The sequence below is a fragment of the Hypomesus transpacificus genome, chromosome 19 (genome assembly GCF_021917145.1).
Source record: "Hypomesus transpacificus isolate Combined female chromosome 19, fHypTra1, whole genome shotgun sequence".
In the NCBI taxonomy this organism is placed as follows: domain Eukaryota; kingdom Metazoa; phylum Chordata; class Actinopteri; order Osmeriformes; family Osmeridae; genus Hypomesus; species Hypomesus transpacificus.
In genome coordinates this window covers 699,122-722,323 of record NC_061078.1, presented here as the reverse complement: position 1 = coordinate 722,323, position 23,202 = coordinate 699,122, and the positions used below count along the sequence as shown (strand labels likewise).

Below are 23,202 nucleotides of genomic sequence, written 5' to 3'. Positions count from 1 at the left end.
AGAGGAGGGAGGGGCAGGGGGGCAGGAGAGGAGGGAGGGGCAGGGTGGCAGGAGAGGAGGGAGGGGCAGGGTGGCAGGAGAGGAGGGAGGGGCAGGGGGGCAGGAGAGGAGGGAGGGGCAGGGGGCAGGAGAGGAGGGAGCGGCAGGGTGGCAGGAGAGGAGGGAGGGGCAGGGGGCAGGAGAGGAGGTAGGGACAGGGGGACAGGAGAGGGGGGAGGGGCAGGAGAGTAGGGAGGGGCAGGGGTGACATGGTGATTATTTCAAGAGAGGAAGAAAGGGGCAAGGACAGGAGTGGAGGAGGTAGCGATGGTTACCATGATGACAGCCTGCTGGTTGATAATGGCTTGTTGCTGCTGAGCTATCACTGCATCCTGAGAGTCTGGGGAAGGAGGAGGAGGAGGAGGAGAGGGGGAGGAGGAGGAGGAGGAAGGAATAAGGATGATAACAGCTGATTAAAAACAATGGACAAACAAGGTGTTTAGTAATGTATGTTATTGTCAAAAGCAACACAGCTCCAGTGAAATAACAGGTGTAATATAACAGGTGTAATATAACAGGTGTAAAATCTGTGTGCTGAATGTAAACATCAAGTAGCTACTCTCAACCTTCATAGTATATATAAAGCCTTTTAAACATGGTTTCTATTGTGATACAAACACAAGAACATGGTTTCCTTGGGGATACAAACTACTAAACATGGCAATGCATACGTGTGGCTGCAGGAGGGGCGACCGGGGAGAGCGGGGGTGATATAACCTCTCCTGGCATCATGGGTAGAACCCTCACCGCTGCACACACACACAACATGTTACACACACACAACATGTCACAAGAGGGAGAGGGAGAGAGGGAAGGGAGGGATAGAGAGAAAGAGAAGGAGAGAGAGAGGAACAGACAGAGGAAGAGAGAGAGGCTGACCTCCGGGCTGGGGGGGTTGTCCGTAGGGGCTGTTGTGACCCCCGACACCTCCACCCCCCCTCAGTCTGCTGGACAGCTCCGAGGGACGCTCCACTTCCTGGGGGTCAAAGGTCAAATGTTACACCAGAGTGTTCTAGTTCCCCTCTGAACCCTGCTCTCCCAGCGCTGCCATGCAAGGTGCTGGTCTGTCCCAGGACCCTAACCCTAACACCTGCCCATCAGGAGCAGCTTGTTTCAGTGTCTTGCCCCAGGACCCTAACCCTAACACCTGCCCATCAGGAGCAGCTTGTTTCAGTGTCTTGCCCCAGGACCCTAACCCTAACACCTGCCCATCAGGAGCTGCTTGTTTCAGTGTCTTGCCCCAGGACCCTAACACCTGCCCATCAGGAGCAGCTTGTTTCAGTGTCTTGCCCCAGTACCCTAACCCTAACACCTGCCCATCAGGAGCAGCTTGTTTCAGTGTCTTGCCCCAGGACCCTAACCCTAACACCTGCCCATCAGGAGCAGCTTGTTTCAGTGTCTTGCCCCAGGACACTCCCACACATGGCCAGGAGGAGTCGGAGATCACACCTACCTCCTGAGCCACAGGAACCCCTGTGGTGTGTGTGTGTGGTTTGTATGTGTGTATGTGCGTTGATCTGGGTGTGTATGTGTGTGAGTGAAGGTGTGTGTGTGTGTGAGTGAGTGAAGGTGTGTGTGTGTCATTAAATAGTAAGCCATTCATTAGCTGAGTGTTGGCTCCTTGTAAGGAGATCTCGGTGTCGGGAGGGGAAATCACCGTGGCGATCTGGTCGCAATGACAGTTACGGTAACCGGGTAACCAGAGATGTTAGCAGGCGAGTCTGTGCCTGTACAACACAGCTGATACATGCTCATTCACTTCCAGATATCACAGAGAACAACATCCACTCACTCACTCACTTACTCACTGTTACGGCAGGACACAGTTGATATAGTAGCTAGCATGGCTAGATAGCACAGCTGCCATTGTGGTTAGCATAGCTAGAGGACACCACTAGCATTTTATCCAGCATAGATAGATAACATAGCTACCATTGTACGTAGCATTTATAACACTAACTACAAAATGAGCTCGATAACATAGCTACCATCGCATCTGTCATGGCTGGATAACACTACTACCTTTGTCGCTAGCAAAGCTAAATAACACAGCCATGATTGTACCTGTCATAGCTATATAACATTGCTACCATTGTAGCTAGCATAGCTGGATGACACAGCTACAATGGCACCTAGCATAATAAGCATTGGTAATTAACTTAGCATAACCTTGTATTACTAACACCAACTCAACCTGCCTAATTTAGTATGGCTGGCGAAACTAGCCTTAGCCTAACCTAGCCTGACTTGCTAAACTAGCTTGGCTTGCTAAACTAGCATGGCTTGCTAACCTAGCAGTTGGTTAACCTAGCCTGGCTAGCTAACATAGCCTTAGCTAACAGCACTCACCGCACTGCTGTCGGCCAGAACAGGATCAAACAGACTGTCGAGGTAGCGGTCCATCCCTCTGTGGGGCTCCAGGTCTGGATGAACACACACATCACACGGTATATGTCAATGTATGTGAGTGTGTACTGTGTGTGTATCTTCATGTATGGGTATGTATGTGTGTGTATCTGTGTGTGTGTACCTTGGCTGAGTGGTCTATCGGGCAGAGTAGAGAATTTGGAGGCAAGGTCTTCTTTAGAGTCAAACCCACTGCCCAGGAGACTACTGTAACACACACACACACACACACAGAGATACACACACGTACATACACAGACACACACACACAGATACACATTCACACACACAGACACACACAGATACACACACGTACATACACAGACACACACAGACACACACAGACACAAAAATGAGTAAAAAACACATGTTTTGCTTTCTTTGGTAATTGACCATGGTAGCAAGGGATATATAGGAGGGACAATATATGGGGACAAGAGAGAGAGGCCTACATGCTGTTGTTGGCCCTGACCCTGACAGGGTCCTGAGGAGAGAGAGGGAGAGAGAGGGAGGGAGAGAGAGAGAGAGAGAGAGAGAGAGAGAGAGAGAGAGAGAGAGAGAGAGAGAGAGAGAGAGAGAGAGAGAGAGAAAGAGAGAAAGAGAGAAAGAGAGAAAGAGAGAGAGAGAGGCCTACATGCTGTTGTTGGCCCTGACCCTGGCAGGGTCCTGGGGAGAGAGAGAGAGGGAGAGAGGAGAGAGAGAGAGAGGCCTACATGCTGTTGTTGGCCCTGACCCTGGCAGGGTCCTGAGGAGAGAGAGGGAGAGGGAGGGAGAGGAGAGAGAGAGAAAGAGAGAGAGAGAGTCCTACATGCTGTTGTTGGCCCTGACCCTGGCAGGGTCCTGGGTGGAGATGATGAAGTAGGAGGGCAGCTTGGGGACGTCTGGGGACATCTCCAGGTCAGACAGCAGGTCACACACCAGGTCTCCACCCTCCAGCTCCACCCACTGGGCCGCTTCCCTAAGCAGCACCGACCAGCCACACCGGCCCTCCGTCACACCCCTGAACATACACACACACGCCATATACACACACACTCATACATCATACACACACACATGCCATACACACACACACACACTCACACACCATACACACACATCAGGGTTAGTTGCTGAGGCATCCCAGGCAAGGAATGTGTGTTTGGTGTGTGTGTGTGTGTGTGTGTGTGTGTACCTGTGCTGCAGAATGTCTTGAGCCAGGTCCTCTCCTGTAGTCCAGGAGTTGAGAGGACAGAGGAAGGAATCACCTGTAGTCATAAACACACACACACAAACACATGGACACACACACACCACAAACATACCCCACGCACACACACACCACGCATAGGTCCAGTATCAGGTGGTAACTTATCCTCAGAGCCGACAGGACTATCTGGATGAGTGAGATAAATATGTGTGTGTGTGTGTGTGCGTGTAGAAGGAGACGCTCTCTACATGTCTCAGTTTGTGTTTGTGTGTATGTGTAACACAGTGTGTGTGTCTCACCATCAAAGCAGTGTAGGTGTAACAAGGTGTGTGTGTGTGTGTCTCACCATCAAAGCAGTGTATGTGTAACACAGTGTGAGCTCGGTGCCGGTTGGCCGTCCACTCCAGCAGGCAGGGGGGGTGTGTCCGTGCCTCGGGTCGCCGTGACGACCCCTGCATGGTCTGGAGCAGTCGGTGCTGACACACACAGTCATACCCCCCTGGGCCATAGTCTGATACAAACCTGCACTCACACACACACAGTGGTATGTGTGTGTGAGTGTGTGTGTGAGTGTGAGAGTGTGTGTGTGAGAGTGTGTGTGTGAGAGTGTGTGTGTGTCGTACTTGAGCAGGTACTTGTGCAGTCTGTGTGAGGGGGAGAAGGAGGACAGGCAGGCAGCCAGGAGCAGCCAGCCACGCTCACAGTTCAGGACGTTGGGGTTCCGCCACACCTCGTTGGAGGAGAGGCAGGAAGTTAGAGTTATGTTGAGAAAACTACGTAGTGTGATTATCTTGTTTCCTTGTAGTGGCGGAGCCTGACCTGATTGGCCACCTGTGCCAGGATCTCGTCTCGGAGGCCGGGGTTGGCCAGTCCTCTGTGGATGATGTAGTTCCCAAACAGGTTCTCCTGAGCACCGCTCAGACTGGGGTCCCCCATGAACCTGAGAATCTAACAGCACAACACTCATTAAGGAATCTCCATTTGTCACAGATCTGCCTTCAGGAATCTCCATTTCTCACAGATATATTTGTATGTGTGTGCATATGGTGTGTGTGTACCAGTGTGAAGACATCCAATGCTCCTTGTTTCAGCTCTTCGTCCACTCTGGTCAGAGACCTCTCCAAAGGAGCAGCTAGCATCCCAAACAACGGCTCCTATAACACACAGACACACAACACTCACAGCTAATGCAGTGTGTTGGACCTGGTAGTGATCCTTCACTATGTGTGTGCGTGTGTGTTCCCACCCTGAAGATGGCTCGTATGTAGTGAGTGATCAGGTAGTTGTTGAGGTCCAGAGGGAGGGTCAGCTGAGGCTCCACCTGCACCCTGGGGGCCTGGACCAGGGCCAGACACTCCGAGTGGAGTACCTCCCCTCCTGCACACACACACACACCACACACACACCACACACACCATACACACCATACACACACCATACACACTCACACAAACAGGCATGCACAGATAACTGTGTGTTTGAGGTATGTGTACGTGTGTCACGTGTGTGTGAAATGTGTGTGTGTGTGGTACCTGCAGTAGCTTGGAGCAAAGCAGCTAGTTCAGCAGGGATGGGCAGAGTTGTGACATCCACCACCTCTCTGTTAACACGGTCCTGCACACACACACACACACAATACACACATACGTTAATAGTTAATAGTCTGTGGTTATAGTTAAAGTTAGTTTTTAGTAAATAGTGTTCTGTAGTCCTGGTTAAGGTTAGTAGTGACTCTTACCTCCTCTGCTTTCCTGGCTGGCTCTATCACCATCTGAAACAAAGAGTACTCACTCACACACATCCCTCCATCATTAACAAATAAAGTAAACCCCTACTCCCCCCCTCCTCCCCTCTCCCCCCTCCCTTCCCTCCCTCCTACCCTGACGTAGCGCCGATGAACAACGTAGAGACGCACAGCAGAACGGAGTTTGATCAGGTACTTCCTCCTCATTGCAAACCTCTTCCTGTCCAGACAGGAAGTGGAGGACCAAACCAACAGAGTGTGAGTGTATACGTGTGTGTGTGTGTGTAGGTGTAGGTGTGTGTGTGTGGTTGTGTATGTGTATGTGTGTGTGTGTGTGTGTGTGTATGTGTGTGTGTATGTGTGTTGTTGTATGTGTGTGTGTGTGTGTGTATGTGTGTGTGTGTATGTGTGTGTACCTGGCTAGGTAGCCCTTGCTGCGAGTCTGAAACAGGACCATGTTGAGTCTGAACTTGAGGAAGTTCTTGCGTACGAAGAACATGCGTGTGTATCTCTGTAGCGTCATGGCAGCCAAACTCAGAACATGGTCACGCTTTGCCTCCAGCAGCTGGTACAAGTCCTCCTTCAGGAACAGCTGCACACACACACCATACACACACACACCATACACACACACATTCACACACTCATGTAGTTTTACTGACATTATGCATTTGTGTGATTTAGCAGATGCTGTCTTTCAAGCGTCTCAAGGTCCAACCTCCCCTCACCTTGGACACGCCCACCTGGTAGGCTCCTTCTCTGACTGGACAAAGCTGATGCAGCATCTGAACACAGTTCTCTCCGTCTGCAGGGGGGGGGTCTACCATACACAGCAGAGCCTTGTACCTGACACACATACACACACACACATACACACACACACACATACACACACACATACACACACACATACACACAAGAACACCCACAGAGGAAACAAAAACATACTCACACACAGACTCACACATGCAGTGACATGAGATAAGGCGTCTCTCTGTTGAGGGACCAATCAGAAGCCTGTTACGCTCCTGTTCCTCTGTAGCAGCTTAGAGTCATATGACCTACCTGAGCAGGAAGTTGTGGAAGAGCATTCTGATTGGATAACCCCTCCTTCCTGATGCGAATGGTTTCCATGATACCAGAGTAGCGAAGCTGAGAGTTAACCAGCTCCATGTCAAACATGGCTGGCTCCTACACACACACACACCACACAAACATACACAAACCCACACAAATCACCAACACACATGTCAGAATCAGAATCCAGTTTAATAGCCAAGTAGTTTACACAACAAGGAATTTACTTTGGTGGCAAGGTGCATACAGTAAACATTTAAGAATTCTCATAGTGTTTAAATATCAAAAGTACAAAATGTTTTTTAAAGCATACCAGCAGCTCCATATCAAACATAGCTGGCTCCTACATAACACACACACACTTGCACAGACAGATGCACACACACTGACACATGTACATACACTAAATACGCACGTACTGGATCTTACCTTGTGGTGGTTGGGCTTGATGCAGCGGACAAAGTATGGGTTACACCTGCAAAACATACACACATTTGTATGAGTGTGTGTGTGTGTGTGAGAGAGTGTGTGTGTGTTTGTGTTTTGTGTGTTTGTGAACCTCTCCATCTTCTCCACCAGCTCCTGCAGGCTGCTCTGGAACTTGGCACTGACGGTGTTGGCATGGTAACGGCGTGCAGTGCTCCCCCTCCTTTGGGCGGTGCGTTGCTGAGCAACACTTTCAGAGTGTTTCAGGAACAAGCTGGACACCATCTAAACACACACATGCATGCATATGAGTGTGTGTATACAAGTGTGTGTGTATAGGTGTGTGTATCCCATCATCAAATGATTTTTACTGCATGTTGAAGGAACAAGTCTGAGTAACCAGACCCAGGTTTGAGCAGGTGGGATCTTCCTAGTCAGAGTTATGGGGTGGATGAAGGTGCAAGAAAAGAAAATAAAAAATTATCCCAGCGTCAAAGGGTTTTTACTGTACGTCGAGGGAACTTGTGTAACCAGACTAAGTTTCATGCATGTGGCACTTTCCTAGTCAGAGTTAGAGTTAGCAGGGGGTGCATTTCTTGGCAAGACACTAAAGTCCTGCCCTGAAATGCACCCCCCATGTAATTTCTGTTCTGTATGACACACCTTGTTCCTGCTCTGTGTGAAGAGATCCAGTACATCCTGTCGTACTGAATCAAAGTTCTTGTCCAGAAACTTCTGGACCTGTCGGACACAACCAGAATATCAACAGAACCTCAGCAGAACCTAAGCAGAACCTCAGAATGTTATATGTGTGTGTGAGTACCTGGTAGGTGACCCTCCCAGCATAGTGTTTCAGGGTGAACTCAGGGAGGGGCATCTTGGGCCGGGCATACAGGAGGCTGTTACCATGGTGATAGTGGCACTTCTGGAGGAAAGTGTGGTCCGTTGCCTGGCAACAACAAGGACTAGGTCAGATATCATCATGGAAACAGCGACCCGGAGCATGGGCGGCGGGTGGATGACAGACAGGAAGTGGTGCAGGGGAACTGACGTACCTGGGGGAAGCCACTCTGGTCGTCAAGGACACGAAGTATCCCATGAGGCTTTGCAGAAATGATGTCCATGACGGCCTGGTTGTCGGTGAAGGAGATCTGCTTCCAGATGATCTGCTCTCGCATATACTCCTCCTGGTGCCATGGCAACAACGCTCACAACACTGCCTCCATGTCCACACGGGGTGTGTGTGTTTATGTGTGTGAGTGTGTATATGTGTGTATATGTGTGTATATGTGTGTGTGTGAGCCCACCTGCTCTTCCTGGAAGATGACTGTGTTGGAGTAGAACTGCAGAGTTTCGTTGGCGTAGTTGATACACAGCTGCTCAAAGCTGTTCACAGCCAGATCCTGCAGGGGAGCAGAAAGGGATGTTGGTATGTGTGTATCTGTGGAGACCAGGTGAGTGTCTGTTTATGTGTGTATCTGTGGAGACCAGGTGAGTGTGTGTTTATGTGTGTATCTGTGGAGACCAGGTGAGTGTGTGTTTATGTGTGTATCTGTGGAGACCAGGTGAGTGTGTGTTTATGTGTGTCTCTGTGGAGACCAGGTGAGTGTCTGTTTATGTGTGTATCTGTGGAGACCAGGTGACTGTGTGTTTATGTGTGTATCTGTGGAGACCAGGTGAGTGTGTGTTTATGTGTGTCTCTGTGGAGACCAGGTGAGTGTCTGTTTATGTGTGTATCTGTGGAGACCAGGTGAGTGTGTGTTTATGTGTGTATCTGTGGAGACCAGGTGAGTGTCTGTTTATGTGTGTATCTGTGGAGACCAGGTGAGTGTCTGTTTATGTGTGTCTCTGTGGAGACCAGGTGAGTGTGTGTTTATGTGTGTATGTGTGGAGACCAGGTGAGTGTGTGTTTATGTGTGTATGTGTGGAGACCAGGTGAGTGTGTGTTTATGTGTGTATGTGTGGAGACCAGGTGAGTGTGTGTTTATGTGTGTATGTGTGGAGACCAGGTGAGTGTGTGTTTATGTGTGTATGTGTGGAGACCAGGTGAGTGCGTGTTTATGTGTGTATGTGTGGAGACCAGGTGAGTGTGTGTTTATGTGTGTATGTGTGGAGACCAGGTGAGTGTGTGTTTATGTGTGTATGTGTGGAGACCAGGTGAGTGTGTGTTTATGTGTGTATGTGTGGAGACCAGGTGAGTGTGTGTTTATGCGTGTATGTGTGGAGACCAGGTGAGTGTGTGTTTATGTGTGTATGTGTGGAGACCAGGTGAGTGTGTGTGTATGTGTGTATGTGTGTAACCTCAAAACCGTAGATGTCCAGTATAGAGATTGATAGGGCCTCATTGCGAGGGTAGACACGCCCATTAATCTTCTCTGTCAGCCAATTAAATAGCAGCGAGTACAGTATCTTGGCAACAGCGTCCCTACGGAAACACAGTAAAGGATGAGGGTTCAAAGCTCTGTAGGTGAGAGGTTCAAAACTATACACACACAGACAGCTGGCCCTCAAAAACACACACATACAGACACACACCACACACACACTCTCTCTCTCACCTGGCGTCCACAGCACTCTCCACAGTTAGAGGAGTGTAGATCTTCTCCCTGACTGTGTCCTGGAGGAGAACATGACACACTCTCAGTAGTGTGAGACTGTGTGTGTGTGTGTCTGAGAGTGTGTGTGTGTGTGTGTGTGTGAGTGTGAGTGTGTGTGTGAGTGTGTGTGTGTGTGTGTGTGGTGTGTGTGTGAGAGAGTGTGTGAGGGTTACCGTGAGTTTGTAGGTGACAGCTTTCTGCAGGGCGTCAGGTGAGACGAGCAGCAGCTCTGAGACCAACCGGATCTCCTGAGTACTGCTCACTGCAGCCACCTCCTGGCCCTCCACCTGCATACACACGAAAACGCACATACACACGCGCACACATGAGCGTGTACCTGCTTCAGGTGAGTGTGTACCTGCTTCAGGTGAGTGTGTACCTGCTTCAGGTGAGTGTGTACCTGCTTCAGGTGAGCGTGTACCTGCTTCAGGTGAGTGTGTACCTGCTTCAGGTGAGTGTGTACCTGCTTCAGGTGAACGTGTACCTGCTTCAGGTGAGTGTGTACCTGCTTCAGGTGAGTGTGTACCTGCTTCAGGTGAGTGTGTACCTGCTTCAGGTGAACGTGTACCTGCTTCAGGTGAGTGTGTACCTGCTTCAGGTGAGTGTGTACCTGCTTCAGGTGAGTGTGTACCTGCTTCAGGTGAGTGTGTACCTGCTTCCGGTGAGTGAGTGTGTACCTGGTGAGACTGGAAGTACAGGTTTCCCAGGTGCAGGACGGAGGACAGCAGTCTGAAGATGCTGTTCTGCTCCTCAGCATTGAAGCCCAGCGTCTCCATAGCACCCAGAAGATGCCCAAAATCTGCAGCGTCGTCCTTCCCCTCGATCACACAGTCCCCTCCCTGAGAACAGAGACCAGGCAGGTGTGTATACCTGGTTCAGGGGTGTGTGTACCTGGTACAAGGTGTGTGTGTGTACCTGGTACAAGGTGTGTGTGTGTACCTGGTACAAGGTGTGTGTGTGTACCTGGTTCAGGGGTGTGTGTACCTGGTACAAGGTGTGTGTGTGTACCTGGTACAAGGTGTGTGTGTGTACCTGGTTCAGGGGTGTGTGTACCTGGTACAAGGTGTGTGTGTGTACCTGGTTCAGGGGTGTGTGTACCTGGTACAAGGTGTGTGTGTACCTGGTTCAGGGGTGTGTGTACCTGGTACAAGGTGTGTGTACCTGGTTCAGGGGTGTGTGTACCTGGTACAAGGTGTGTGTGTGTACCTGGTACAAGGTGTGTGTGTGTACCTGGTTCAGGGGTGTGTGTACCTGGTACAAGGTGTGTGTGTGTACCTGGTACAAGGTGTGTGTGTGTACCTGGTACAAGGTGTGTGTACCTGGTTCAGGGGTGTGTGTACCTGGTACAAGGTGTGTGTGTGTGTACCTGGTACAAGGTGTGTGTGTACCTGGTTCAGGGGTGTGTGTACCTGGTTCAGGTGTGTGTGTACCTGGTACAAGGTGTGTGTGTGTACCTGGTTCAGGGGTGTGTGTACCTGGTACAAGGTGTGTGTGTGTACCTGGTTCAGGGGTGTGTGTACCTGGTACAAGGTGTGTGTACCTGGTTCAGGGGTGTGTGTACCTGGTACAAGGTGTGTGTGTGTACCTGGTTCAGGGGTGTGTACCTGGTACAAGGTGTGTGTGTGTACCTGGTACAAGGTGTGTGTGTGTACCTGGTACAAGGTGTGTGTGTACCTGGTTCAAGTAGTAGTAGGTCTCAGCCTCCTGGAGAAAGAGCAATCTCTTGTCGTAGTCTGGAAGTCCTGCCAGCATCTCATAGAAGATGTGGTAGTTCCTCTCTGATCTGGCCTGGGGGGGGGGGCTGTGTCACATCACTCCTGTGTAATGGGACTCCACTGTCTGTGTGTGAGTGTACATGTGTGTGTGTTTCTATGAGTCACCTGGAAGACGATACGGGACTTCTCCAGCAGGTACTGAGATGTTATGGCACCGCTGATCACACCTCTGTCAGAACACACACACACTCAACCTGACGACACCCTAATCCCCTCTAAGAATTCAGACTTAAGTAACAAGCAGGTCAATGATTGATATTCACACCATTGTTAGAATGTGTGTGTGTGTGGGATATTGATACGTTAATCCAGCATTGTGAAATATAATCCTGACATCATGTCAGTCCCACAGAAAACAGGAACCTTCCAATCACAAACCCTAAACCTAACCCCCAACCCTAACACTAACCCCAACCCCAACCTTTCCCAAACAGTACCCCAGGTCACCGTGGGAACAGAACTCACTCCTCCATGTAGATCTGCACCAGCTTGCCGAACCGAGAGGAGTTGTGGTTCCGCAGCGTCTTGGCGTTCCCAAAGGCCTCCAGGAGGGGAGTAGCCTCCAGGATCTATTGGAGGGTTCCCATGGTTACCACGCCAACATCAACACACCAGAGGCTTTGCTGGAGAATGGACATATACATACAGGTACATAGACTTACCTGAATCTGGTTGAGGAAGTGGAGGAGGAGGGGAGGAAGGGGGAGGAGGAGGGGTAGGGGGAGGAGGGGGGGGGAAGAGGACATAAAATAAACAGTTATTGTTTGATTAATATCTTATCTGTTGATCTAAGAAAGAACTGAGTGTGTGTGTATATGAGTGTGTGTACCTGTTGTGTGATGTTACGTTTGTGGTGTATGGCTGTCAGGTAGCGCAGGACCAGTTTGGTAGCTTCAGTCTTACCGGACCCACTCTCTCCACTGGGCACACGTACACACACATCATTCACACACACACACACACACACACGATCAAGCCAACATACCCATAACTCATCAGAAAATACAGTACAAAAAAGTGTGTGTGTGTTACCTGATCACAATACACTGGTTCTGTTTGGCATCCATCATCGTGGTGTAGGCCATGTTTGCTATGGCAAAGAGATGACTGCAACACACACACTGGCAGTGTGAAACTCAGAGGTCATCCTCCCCACTTCTCCTCTTACTGAGCTAACCTTCACAGTTCTCCTGTTACTAAGATGTCATGTATCACTGTGTCCCAAAAGCATAGATTCCCTTGGCAACCAACCAGCCCGCCTTTGACAACACAACCTCTTCACATAAACACACTATTATTGAGACCCCACCCCCTCCTCTGCTCTTACGGAGGGTTGTCTGCCAGGCCGTGGCCCTCGTACTGCAGCACCATGTCGGTCCCATACATGTTGAACATCTTGTAGGGGTTCACAGACAGCAGGATGCTGCCGATGTAGGTCTGCAGAGTAGCAGGGGGACTTTGTCAGGGGTTTGAGTGTGTGTGTGTGTGTGTCACTGTGTATAAGAGGTTTTGTGTGTACTAACATATATGAGCTCCTGGTCATAGCGTTTCTTCAGATTCATCAGGACAGTGGTTTCATTTAGTTCCCTGTAAACACACACACATACACACAGATACATACATACCGACACATGCGAGCATATACACACACACAACACACATACACAGAGCAATCAGCAATCAACAAATAGGAAACAGGAATGGATCCTGATCAACCAGGAAGTGGTCAGAGTGTGTAAGGAGACCTTCTCCAGCTAAGAGGAAACAGGAAGTAAGAGGAAACAGGAAGTAGTCAAAGTTAATGACTTACTCCAGCTGAGTCATGTCTTCCATTCCCTCCGCCCAGCGCTTCACCCGGTGACCCACCGTGGGCATGCTGCGCACCGCGTACACCTACACACACACACAATACATGTCTAGTCACTTCTCTGTGTGTATGAATGTATAGTGTTTCTTTGTGTGTAGTCTGTGTGTGTGTAATCTGTGTGTCACCTTATCAAACCAGGTCCCTCTGATCTCGCCCCTCTCAGGTGTCCAGTCCACTTGTAAGCTCCGCCCCCCGGGGCCCTGAGGGGATGGAGAGTAGCTATCCAGCCCCCCCTCCTCGCGCTTCATCGACCACTTGCTCAGGTTCTGGATGGTTCCATGGGGCAGAACCCTCTCAGAGGCCCATACGTCGTCCCCCTCGGGGCCGGCCCCCTGTCGCGCCTGACTGGCCCAGTGCCCAGAGCGTGGACCGTAGGCAGGGACATGGGCATAGCGGCCGTCAGGGCCCTGCAGTGCCCCCGGGGGACGGTAAGAGGCATAGCGGAGCTGCTGGTTGTTCAGGGCGTCACCCAGGTAGGGCTGGTGGAAGCGACGAGTCAGGTGAGATCCCTCCGGGAGGCGGTAGTGAACCCGCATGAGATCCTGGAGGGAGGTATGGAGGTATGGAGGTAAGGGTGTATGGATGTATGGATGTTTGGGTATATGGAGGGATATCAGACCTGCTTCCGGAGGGCTGAGGAGAGGTTGGGCGGTGGAGGGGCAGGGTTGGCTGAGAGGGCGGAGCCTTCTCCGAGGCGATACTTGGCAGAGCGCAGGTTCTGGTTTTGCAGGGCACCGGCCAGGTTGGGTTGACTTGGCTTCTGGCCCGGCATCACCAGGGTCCCATCCGGCAGCCGGTATGACAGGTTCCTCATGTTCTGATTCTGGAGAGCCTAGAACAACCACATACACACAGAGAAGGGTCAGATAGCTGAGCGGTTAGGGAGTCGGGCTATTAATCAGAAGGTTGTCGGTTTGATTCTCGGCTGTGCAAAATGACATTATGATATGGGCAAGGCACTTCATCCTACTTGCCTCGGGGAGAATGTCCCTGTACTCACTGCAAGTCGCTCTGGATAAAAGTGTCTGCTAAATGACTAAATGTAAATGTAACACACACACCAGACCCTACTGAACAACAAAAACACTGTCAGTAAAGGACTACACACACACACACACTGTTGCACCCTCTCAGGTACACACACACCCCTCCCAGGTGCGCACCGCAGACAGGTTGGGGGAGACGGGCTTGCGGGGGTCGATGATGATGGTTCCGTCAGGAAGGGTGAAGGACGCCCCCTGCAGGTAGGGGTTCTGCAACGCAGCCAGCAGGTTGGGGCTCCGGGGCTTGCGGGGGTCGATGATCATGGTGCCGTCCGGAAGGGTGTAGGATGCCCCACGCAGGGCCGGGTTCCCCAGGGCCAGAGCCAGGTTGGGGGATATGGGCTTGTTGGGGTCCCTTATGGTCCCTTCAGAAAGATTGTAGGATGCATTCTTCATAGTGGGGTTCTGTGGAGGATATGGGGTCAAAAGGGGGTTCAAAGTTAAAAGTCCACTGTGTGGATCTATCAAGTATATGTGTGTATATATGTGTGGGCATAGGTGTGTGCATCCCAGCATCAAATGATTCTTACTGTACGTTGAGGGGACTAGTACGAGTTAGCAGGGGGTAAAAGAAGGTAGGAAAAAAGATCAAGTGGTGAGGCTTCAAATCCACTTCAAGATCTATGAGGTCATTCTGATGGCTCATATATCCACTTATGGTTAGAAATAGTAATTTTTTGGGGGGCAACCATACAGTAAGTGGGAATGTGGGCTATCAGAATAACCCCCTTGGGGTTTGGAGTGGATAGAGACACAGAGACTGTTCCCCCCCTGGGGTTTGGAGTGGATGGAGACACAGAGACTGCCCCCCCCCCCCCGGGGGTTGGAGTGGATGGAGAGACCCAGAGACTGGCCCCTGGAGAGACGCAGAGACTGGCCCCCTGGAGAGACCCAGAGTCTGGCCCACTGGAGAGACCTAGAGACTAGCCCCCTGGAGAGACCCAGAGACTGGCACCCTGGAGAGACCCAGAGACTGGCCCCCCTAGAGAGACCCAGAGACTGGCCCCTAGAGAGACCCAGAGACTGGCCCCTGGAGAGACCCAGAGACTGGCCCCTGGAGAGACGCAGAGACTGGCCCCTGGAGAGACCCAGAGACTGGCCCCTGGAGAGACCCAGAGACTGGCACCCTGGAGAGACCCAGAGACTGGCCCCTGGAGAGACCCAGAGTCTGGCCCCCTGGAGAGACCTAGAGACTGGCCCCCTGGAGAGACCTAGAGACTAGCCCCCTGGAGAGACCCAGAGACTGGCCCCTGGAGAGACCCAGAGACTGGCCCCTGGAGAGACCGAGAGACTAGTCCCCTGGAGAGACCCAGAGACTGCCCCCCCCTGGAGAGACCCAGAGACTGGCCCCTGGAGAGACGCAGAGACTGGCCCCCTGGAGAGACCCAGAGTCTGGCCCCCTGGAGAGACCCAGAGACTGGCCCCCTGGGGTTCGGAGTCTCTTGCTAATATAATCAGAAGGTTGTTGGTTCGATTCCCGGCATTGCCAAATTACCTTGTGTCCTTGGGCAAGGCACTTCACCCTACTTGCCTCGGGGGAGAATGTCCCAGTACTTACTGAAAGTCGCTCTGGATAAGAGCGTCTGCTAAATGACTAAATGTATAAGTGGGAATGTGGCTTCCACCTTGGCTGAACCTCAGTGTAGCCTGTGACATCTCCCACTCTGTGACATCTCCCACTCTGTGACATCTCCCACTCTGTTACATTCCCCACTCTGTGACATCTCCCACTCTGTTACATTCCCCACTTAAAAGACCTTTTAAGGAAATAAAAAGTTTGGAAACAAAAATTCCAGCATCAAATGATTCTTACTTTACGTCGAGGGGACTAGTAAGAGTAACCAGAGTAAGTTTAATGAACGTTGCACCTTCTTAGTCAGAGTTGGCGGGGGGTATAAAACAGTTTGGAAAAAAAGGTTTGGAAAATAATTATTGCAACATCAAATGATTCTTACTGTATGTTGAGGGGACTAATATGAGTACCCAGATTAAGTTTAATGCATGTGGCACCTTTCTAGTCAGAGTTGGAGTTAGCAGGGGGTGCATTTCTTGGCAAGACACACCAGCCCTGCCCTGAAATGCACCCCCCCATGTCATTTCTGTTTTGTGTGTTACCTTCAGGGCAGCAGACAGGTTGGGGGAGACAGGCTTGCGGGGGTCGATGATGATGGTGCCATCAGGCAGGGTGTAGGACGCCCCCTTCAGGTAGGGGTTACTCAGTGCAGCCGTCAGCAATGGGGAGGCGGACTTCTGCTGCTTGGCTTCGATGACGATGGTTCCATCTGGGAGCGTGTAGGAGGCGCCCTGCAGGGCAGGGTTGTTCAGGGCCCGGGCCAGGTTAGGAGACATGGACTGCTGGTGAGAGAGGTCAGGGGTCATGAGCCAGGTTAGGAGGGCTGAAGCTAATTCTAAGCTAGGAGGTCAGGGGTCAGGGTACCTGCTGTCGAGGGTCAGTGATGATGGATCCGTCCGGCAGGGTGTAGGAGGCCTTGGTGACGTCCTGGTTCAGCAATGCGCGGGACAGACTGGGGGACGTGGGGACGGGCTCCCCATACGGGTTCACCAGGCTTCCATCCGGTAGGCGGTACGAGGCCTGCGCCAGCTGGGAGTTCCTCAGGGCATGGCCCAGCTGGGGGGTGGGCGGGGCATAGGGGGAGCTGCGGAGCTGCAAAGGGCTCTGATAGGAAGCCTGCCTCAGCTGCTGGTTCTGCATGGCATAGGGCAGCTTGGGGGGGTAGCGGGGGGGTGGGGCGTACGGGTTCTTGAAGGATCCACGGCCCACGTTCCTCATGTTCCCCATGTCCCGGTTCTGCAGGGCATTGTGGAGCAGGGGTGCAGGTCCCGGCTCAGAGATGTAGTCATACTGCGTCACAATTGGTCCGTACGGAGAGCCCTGCCGCTGCAAAGGAGACTGGTAGCTGGCCACGCCCCTCAACGCCCCATGGTGCGCCATCGCCCCCGACAACATGGGTGATGAAGGTTCCACTGGCAACTGCTCGTATGGTGACATGGGACCATGTAGGGGCGAGGTGTACGACGCTCCTCGGAGACGCTCGTGATGTGCCATCGCCCCTGACAACATCGGTGACAACGGTTGCTGTGGCAACTGCTCGTACGGTGACATGGGACGCTGTAGAGGCGAGGTGTACGACGCTCCTCGAAGACGCTCGTGATGTGCCATCGCCCCCGACAACATGGGTGACGACGGTTGCTGTGGCAACTGCTCGTACGGTGACATGGGACGCTGTAGGGGCGAGGTGTACGCCGCTCCTCGGAGACGCTCATGATGTGCCATTGCCCCCGACAACATGGGTGACGACAGTTGCTGTGGCAACTGCTCGTACGGTGACATGGGATGCTGTAGGGGCGAGGTGTACGCCGCTCCTCGGAGACGCTCATGATGTGCCATCGCCCCCGACAACATGGGTGACGACGGTTGCTGTGGCAACTGCTCGTATGGTGACATGGGATGCTGTAGGGGTGACTGGTAGTTGGCCACGCCCCGCAACGCCCCTTGATGTGCCATCGCTCCCGACAACATGGGCGATGTTGGTTGCATTGGCAATTGCTCGTACTCCTCCGGGGTGGGGCCGTAAGCTCCCTGGAGATGTTCGTGGTAACCCATCGCCCCTGACAACATGGGGGAGGGGGGCTGGAGAGGGACGGCCTGGCCGGGGCCCAAGGGGGAGGAGTATGAGGTGGAGCGGAGGGCCTGGTTCTGCAAAGCCCCAGAAAGCATGGGGGATGAGGGCAGGTACTGCTCTGATTGGTCCATCCCCGCAGCGTAAGGGTCAGAGTAAGGGTCAGGGGTGTAGGTAGGCTGGTGTCGGGGGAGATAAGGGGAAGCTTGGGCCATGGAGAGGTGGGGAGAGGAGAGGCGGTGGGGGAGATGGGGGGAAGCAGGGGCCATGGAGAGGTGGGGAGAGGAGAGGCGGTGGGGGAGGTGAGGGGAGGCGGGGGGCATCTGCTTGAGTGAGGGCTGGGGGGAGGGGCGTCGGGCCATGAGAGGTCGGCCCCTGGCAATGGGCCGAGGTGGAAGGCGGCCATCTTCTCTCACCCCCAGGGGCCTGCGCTGAGACATCTGGGGAGAGGGGTGGTGAGGAAAGCGGGGGGAGGGCACAGGGGAGGCGAAGGGAGAGAGTAGGTGGGAGTCCACAGTCAGGACAGATGAGCGGTTGCTACGGAGACTCGTTCTGAAAGGAGGAACATTTTGGGTTGGGGGCGGCACCGGTCGTCCCCGTAAACCCATGGGAGAAGGACGGACTGTTCCCATGGGAACATTGCCCCGCCCCCCTAGTCTCTGCCGAACCAAAGGGGTGCTTCCGTCCCGAAGGACGCGAGTGGACCGACGGGAGAGGGACGGGGAGGCGGGAGATGGCCTCCCAGGAGAAAAGCTCCGCCGGGAGGGTGAAGGGGAGGGATGCTGGGGGGGGAGGATGACAGAGTCTCTGGGTCTCCTGGTCAGGTGGGGGGAGGCAGGGGGGGAGGCTCGACGAGGGGAGGGGGAACGCAGCTTTCTCCCCCCCAAGGGACTGCGGACGAGGGGGGGGGAGGTGGGGGGGCTGGGCCTCCTCATGGAGGCTCGAGGGGAGGCGGGGGGGGGAGCGCCTGAGCATGGTCGCTCGAGGGGAGGCTGGGGAGGAGGGGGCCCTGGCCATCGAAGGGGGCCTCTGGGGCTGCAGGCGCCGAGGAAGGTGGGAGGACATCTTGAGGGAGGCCGGGGGAGAGAAGCGGAGTGGGGATGGGGGGCGCTGAGCGTTGTTGTTAAACCCTGCTCTCAGGACAGGCTGGGGGGGGGGGGGGGAGGCGGCGTGGGGGGATGGGGGAGGCATGGGAAGGGGGGCGTCTCTGCATCTGAGGTGATGATATCATCATGGATCGCCGTGAGGGGGAGGGGGAAAGGGGCAGGTGGCGGGAGGGTAGAGGGGACGTGCGTGCACCCCGGGGCATTGTGGGAGATCCAGCCTGCTGGATGAGCCGAGCGGTTGGAGTGGGAGTCATTGCCATCATCTGTTGTTGTGGAAACAACAATGTTACCTCTGAGAAATAGTCACAGCTGAACATGACCTAATTCTATGATACTACTGCAAATATACTACCTGTACCGGTGTATCAACTACCAAACTACAGAAACTAACGACTAGTATGACAGGCTAATTAACAGATGCTCAGCATTGGCGAGTAAGGTGAGAAATCTGAGCACGTTCTGTCATAAATCAATAAACAGCAAGTATACTCAAAACCCCACTGCAGACTGAAAGTTCTTTAACAAGTTAGCAAAATAGACATGAACAGAGAAAGCTCTTTTGGTCCTACAAACTGATTAGCTGATTAAAACAGAATATTGTTTTCACAAAGATACCTTTTTAGTAATTCTATTGAAGTTTAAACCAACCAGATATCTACCTGTGGTGACATCATGTGTGGTGACATCATCTGCTCTTGTTGTGACATCATGTGCTGTGACATCATATGTTCCTGTAGTGACATACTTTGTGATGCCTTCATATGTGGGGACATCTGTTGTGACATCATCTGTTCCTGTGGTGACATAATTTGAGGTGACATCATGTGTGGTGACATCATTCGTTCCTGTGGTGACATCATCTGTTGCTGTGGTGACATCATGTGTGGGGACATCATCTGTTGTGACATCATCTGTTCCTGTGGTGACATCATGTGTGGTGACATCATTCGTTCCTGTGGTGACATCATCTGTTGCTGTGGTGACATCATGTGTGGGGACATCATCTGTTGTGACATCATCTGTTCCTGTGGTGACATCATGTGGGGTGACATCATGTGCTGGGACATCATCTGCTCCTGTTGTGACATCATCTGTTGCTGTGGTGACATCATGTGCTGTGACATCATCTGTTCCTGTTGTGACATCATCTGTTCCTGTGGTGACATCATCTGAGGTGACATCATTGGTTGTGACATCATCTGTTCCTGTGGTGACATCATTTGTGGTGACATCATGTGTTGTGACATCATCTGTTCCTGTGGTGAAATCATGGGTGGGGGCATCAGGGGCAACTGGTCTTCATACTGGATGTCTGACATGTCCTCAAACTCCGGCTGGGGGGGGAGTCTGGGTGGGGGGGGCAAGGCCACGTCTAGACGCTCCTTCCCAAAGAGGCGCACCTGTGGCCGGGGAACTCTGAAGGTCATGCCCCCTCCCTCCTCCACCGCCCCCGTACTGCCACCATACTGGTCCAGCTGCTCCCTGTACTGGTCCTGGTACTGGTACTGGTCCTGGTACTGGTACTGGTCCTGGTCCTGGTCTGGGTAGAGCCCCTGGACCCCAAGCCCCTCTGCTGTGTAGCCAGGGTACAGCTGCTGACTTCCTGTTTGGAGCCCCATGGCCTGCTGGGAGCTGTAGTCTGGGTAGGCCATGGCTGGGGCCTCGCTGTAGTTCAGCTGGTAGTCCTGAGCATACGGGTTCTCGTACACACCTCCCTGGTCGTCATTGTAGAAACCCGCCTGCCCTCCCATCCCGTCGCTGTAGAAACCGGCTGGTTGCCCACCCATGCCATTGTCGTAGAAACCAGCCTGTTCAGCCATCCCGTCGTCATAGAAACCAGCCTGTCTACCCATGCCGTTGTCATAGAAACCCGCCGGCAGCCTGCCCATCCCGTCGTCATAGAAACCAGCCTGTCCACCCATCCCGTCATCATAGAAATCTGCTGACTGTCCGCCCATTCCGTTGTCGTAGAAACCTGTCTGCTCACCCATTAACTCCTCGTAGTAACCTTCCTGGGGGTCGGCATAGTCCTCAATACCGTCTCCATAGAGACCGTACTCATACTGTCCTCCCCCCTCCCTCTGTTGCTGCCTGTAGTCATCATAGTAACTCTGGGCAGCGTATGGGTCATGGTACCGCCCTCTGGAGTCACCATAGACGCCGTAGTCGTCATAGTAACCGGCGTCGCCCTCGTAGTAACCCTGGTCCTGAGACGGGATGTCGTAGTGGTCAGCCACTCCATTACCGTACGCATCATCATACCCCACCTGTCCATAGCCATGGTAACCAGCCTGGGCGGCATGCGCCTTGTGGCGGGCGGAGCGTCTGCTGTAGCCCCTCCCCCCTGCCCCCCCTCCCTGCCCTGCCTCCTGATTGTAGCCGTACAAGCCCTCCCCCTCATAACCCCCATTCTGGTAACCAGAATGATGACCTCTGGCGCTGACTTGCCTCCTGCTCTGGTGACGCCCTGCCCAGCCCCCCCCACTCTCACGCATCTTCGTGGACAGGAAGCGCTTGGTTAGCCAGTTGGTCACCCCGGCAACCTTCCCTAGCAACAAGCTCTGGTTCTTAAAGTCCTCTGCAATGCCCCCGGCCCCTCCCTTCTTCCTCAACATTCCCTTGAAGAAGCCGCCTCCCCCTCTCTTTCCAGCATCCTCTTCCCCGCCCAGACGAATCAACATGTAGGAAGGCTTCCTGCCCCCGGCGCCCTGCTTCTCCTTCTCCTCCTTCTCCTTCTTCTCCTTTTCCTTCTTCTTTTTGCTGGCCTTGAACCTCATCATGAACTTGGAGGTGTTCTTCAGCATGCTCTTCCTCCTCTTCTTCTTGACCAGCCTGCTCTTCCTTTTGCCCAGGCCGAGGAACAGCCGGGAGGTGCTCTTCAGCTTCTTGCGGGACTTGCGGCGTCGCTTGATGCCAGAAAACTTCATGAACATCTTGGACATGTTCTTCAGGCCCTTCTTGGGCATTTCCTTCACCGGCACCACGGGCACCGCCTCCGTCCTCTTGGCTTTCTTCTTCTTGTCCTCCGAGCTCTTCCCGCCCTTCTGGTCTTTAGACTTCTTCTTTTTCCGGTCTTCTTCCTCTTCCTCATCTTCATCTTCCTCCTCCTCGTCTTCCTCGTCCTCTGAATCTCCGCCTCCCCTCCCCCGGGACCGCCCCTTGCCACCTTTAGCCGCCGCCCCCTTCCCTCCACGGCCCCGCCTTCCCCGGTCGTCCTCGGACTCCTCTTCTTCCTCGTCCTCCTCATCCTCGCTAAGCTCCTCCTCCTCGCTCAGAAGCTCCTCCTCCTCTGATTCCACCTTCTTGCCCTTCCCTTTGTCTTTACCTTTCTTCCCATCGTCCTTCCCCTTTCCTTTCACAGGCTCCTCCTTCCCTTTCTTCTTGTCCTCCTTCCCTCCCTTCTTGTCATCTTTTCCTCCCTTCTTGTCTCCCTTCCCTTTCTTTTCCTCCTCCTTCTTCTTCTCCTCCTCTTTCTTCTTCTCTGGTTCCGGCTTCCCTCCTTTCTTGTCCTTTTTGTTGTCTTTCTTCCCAGGCATCTTGACGCACGGCTACAAATGCACCATGTCCTCCCCGGCACCTGTCCACCCACACACATGCACATACACACACACATGCACATACACACACACATGCACATACACACACACATGCACATACACACACACATGCACATACACACACCCACCCATACATACACACACTGTTACCATACACAGAGTACATCTATTACATCTCTACATCTATTAGAGTCCATAAGATTTGCTCCATCAGACATAAAGACCCTCCAAATCAGAACTAGTTCTAAGACTAGACCCATTCTGTTCTTACCTGTCCTCACCTGTGTGTATGTGTGTGTGTGTGTGTGTGTGTGTGTGTGTGTGTGTGTGTGTGTGTGTGTGTGTGTGTGTGTGTAGGGAAGCTTCTTACCTGTGTGTATGTTGGAAACGCTCCTCAGAAGTGTATGTGTGGACAGAAGGTGTGGAGCCACATGACTGGTCTGGTCTCCATCAATGACCCTGGAAACACAGGAGGAGGTCGCTGTCTGTCGGTCTGTCTCACACACACAAATTATCAGTTCTCTCTCTCAGCTCTCTACCTGTTCAGGCAGCAGTCTCTCCAGGTCTGCAGGTCAGAGGTCACTGCTAGGGTCAGCTCCAAGTTGCCAACCTGCTCACACACACTGCTGCACTGCGAACGGAATGCCTTGACACTCTCAGACTCCTCCCAGCACAGGAGAGGGAGTGTCTGAGCGAGAGAGAGAGAAAAGAGTGTGTGTGAGAGAGAGAGAGAGA

General features: G+C 52.9%; 1 protein-coding gene across 1 annotated transcript in view; it reads right to left on the bottom strand.

Annotated features, from left to right (window-relative positions):
- myo15ab (myosin XVAb) overlaps window positions 1-21,852 on the bottom strand; it is a 35,330-nt gene extending 13,478 nt beyond the window's left edge. Inside the window, 48 exon segments of the mRNA XM_047042153.1 lie at window positions 315-394; window positions 729-788; window positions 919-1,015; window positions 2,389-2,462; window positions 2,570-2,652; window positions 3,254-3,445; window positions 3,620-3,692; window positions 3,981-4,156; window positions 4,258-4,364; window positions 4,454-4,582; window positions 4,693-4,788; window positions 4,881-5,011; window positions 5,167-5,248; window positions 5,373-5,405; window positions 5,514-5,598; window positions 5,795-5,970; window positions 6,107-6,224; window positions 6,444-6,484; window positions 6,486-6,569; window positions 6,885-6,930; window positions 7,015-7,166; window positions 7,545-7,622; window positions 7,705-7,830; window positions 7,937-8,068; window positions 8,189-8,284; window positions 9,183-9,306; window positions 9,440-9,498; window positions 9,652-9,765; window positions 10,156-10,317; window positions 11,153-11,266; window positions 11,359-11,422; window positions 11,719-11,822; window positions 11,916-11,921; window positions 12,083-12,173; window positions 12,286-12,360; window positions 12,581-12,690; window positions 12,777-12,840; window positions 13,064-13,146; window positions 13,246-13,662; window positions 13,740-13,952; window positions 14,284-14,568; window positions 16,279-16,579; window positions 16,581-17,740; window positions 17,828-18,758; window positions 18,760-18,963; window positions 18,965-19,173; window positions 19,570-20,681; window positions 20,760-21,852. Of these exon segments, the coding sequence (XP_046898109.1) occupies window positions 315-394; window positions 729-788; window positions 919-1,015; window positions 2,389-2,462; window positions 2,570-2,652; window positions 3,254-3,445; window positions 3,620-3,692; window positions 3,981-4,156; window positions 4,258-4,364; window positions 4,454-4,582; window positions 4,693-4,788; window positions 4,881-5,011; window positions 5,167-5,248; window positions 5,373-5,405; window positions 5,514-5,598; window positions 5,795-5,970; window positions 6,107-6,224; window positions 6,444-6,484; window positions 6,486-6,569; window positions 6,885-6,930; window positions 7,015-7,166; window positions 7,545-7,622; window positions 7,705-7,830; window positions 7,937-8,068; window positions 8,189-8,284; window positions 9,183-9,306; window positions 9,440-9,498; window positions 9,652-9,765; window positions 10,156-10,317; window positions 11,153-11,266; window positions 11,359-11,422; window positions 11,719-11,822; window positions 11,916-11,921; window positions 12,083-12,173; window positions 12,286-12,360; window positions 12,581-12,690; window positions 12,777-12,840; window positions 13,064-13,146; window positions 13,246-13,662; window positions 13,740-13,952; window positions 14,284-14,568; window positions 16,279-16,579; window positions 16,581-17,740; window positions 17,828-18,758; window positions 18,760-18,963; window positions 18,965-19,173; window positions 19,570-20,681; window positions 20,760-21,852 (9,642 nt within the window).
- Window positions 21,853-23,202: the final 1,350 nt, after the last annotated feature.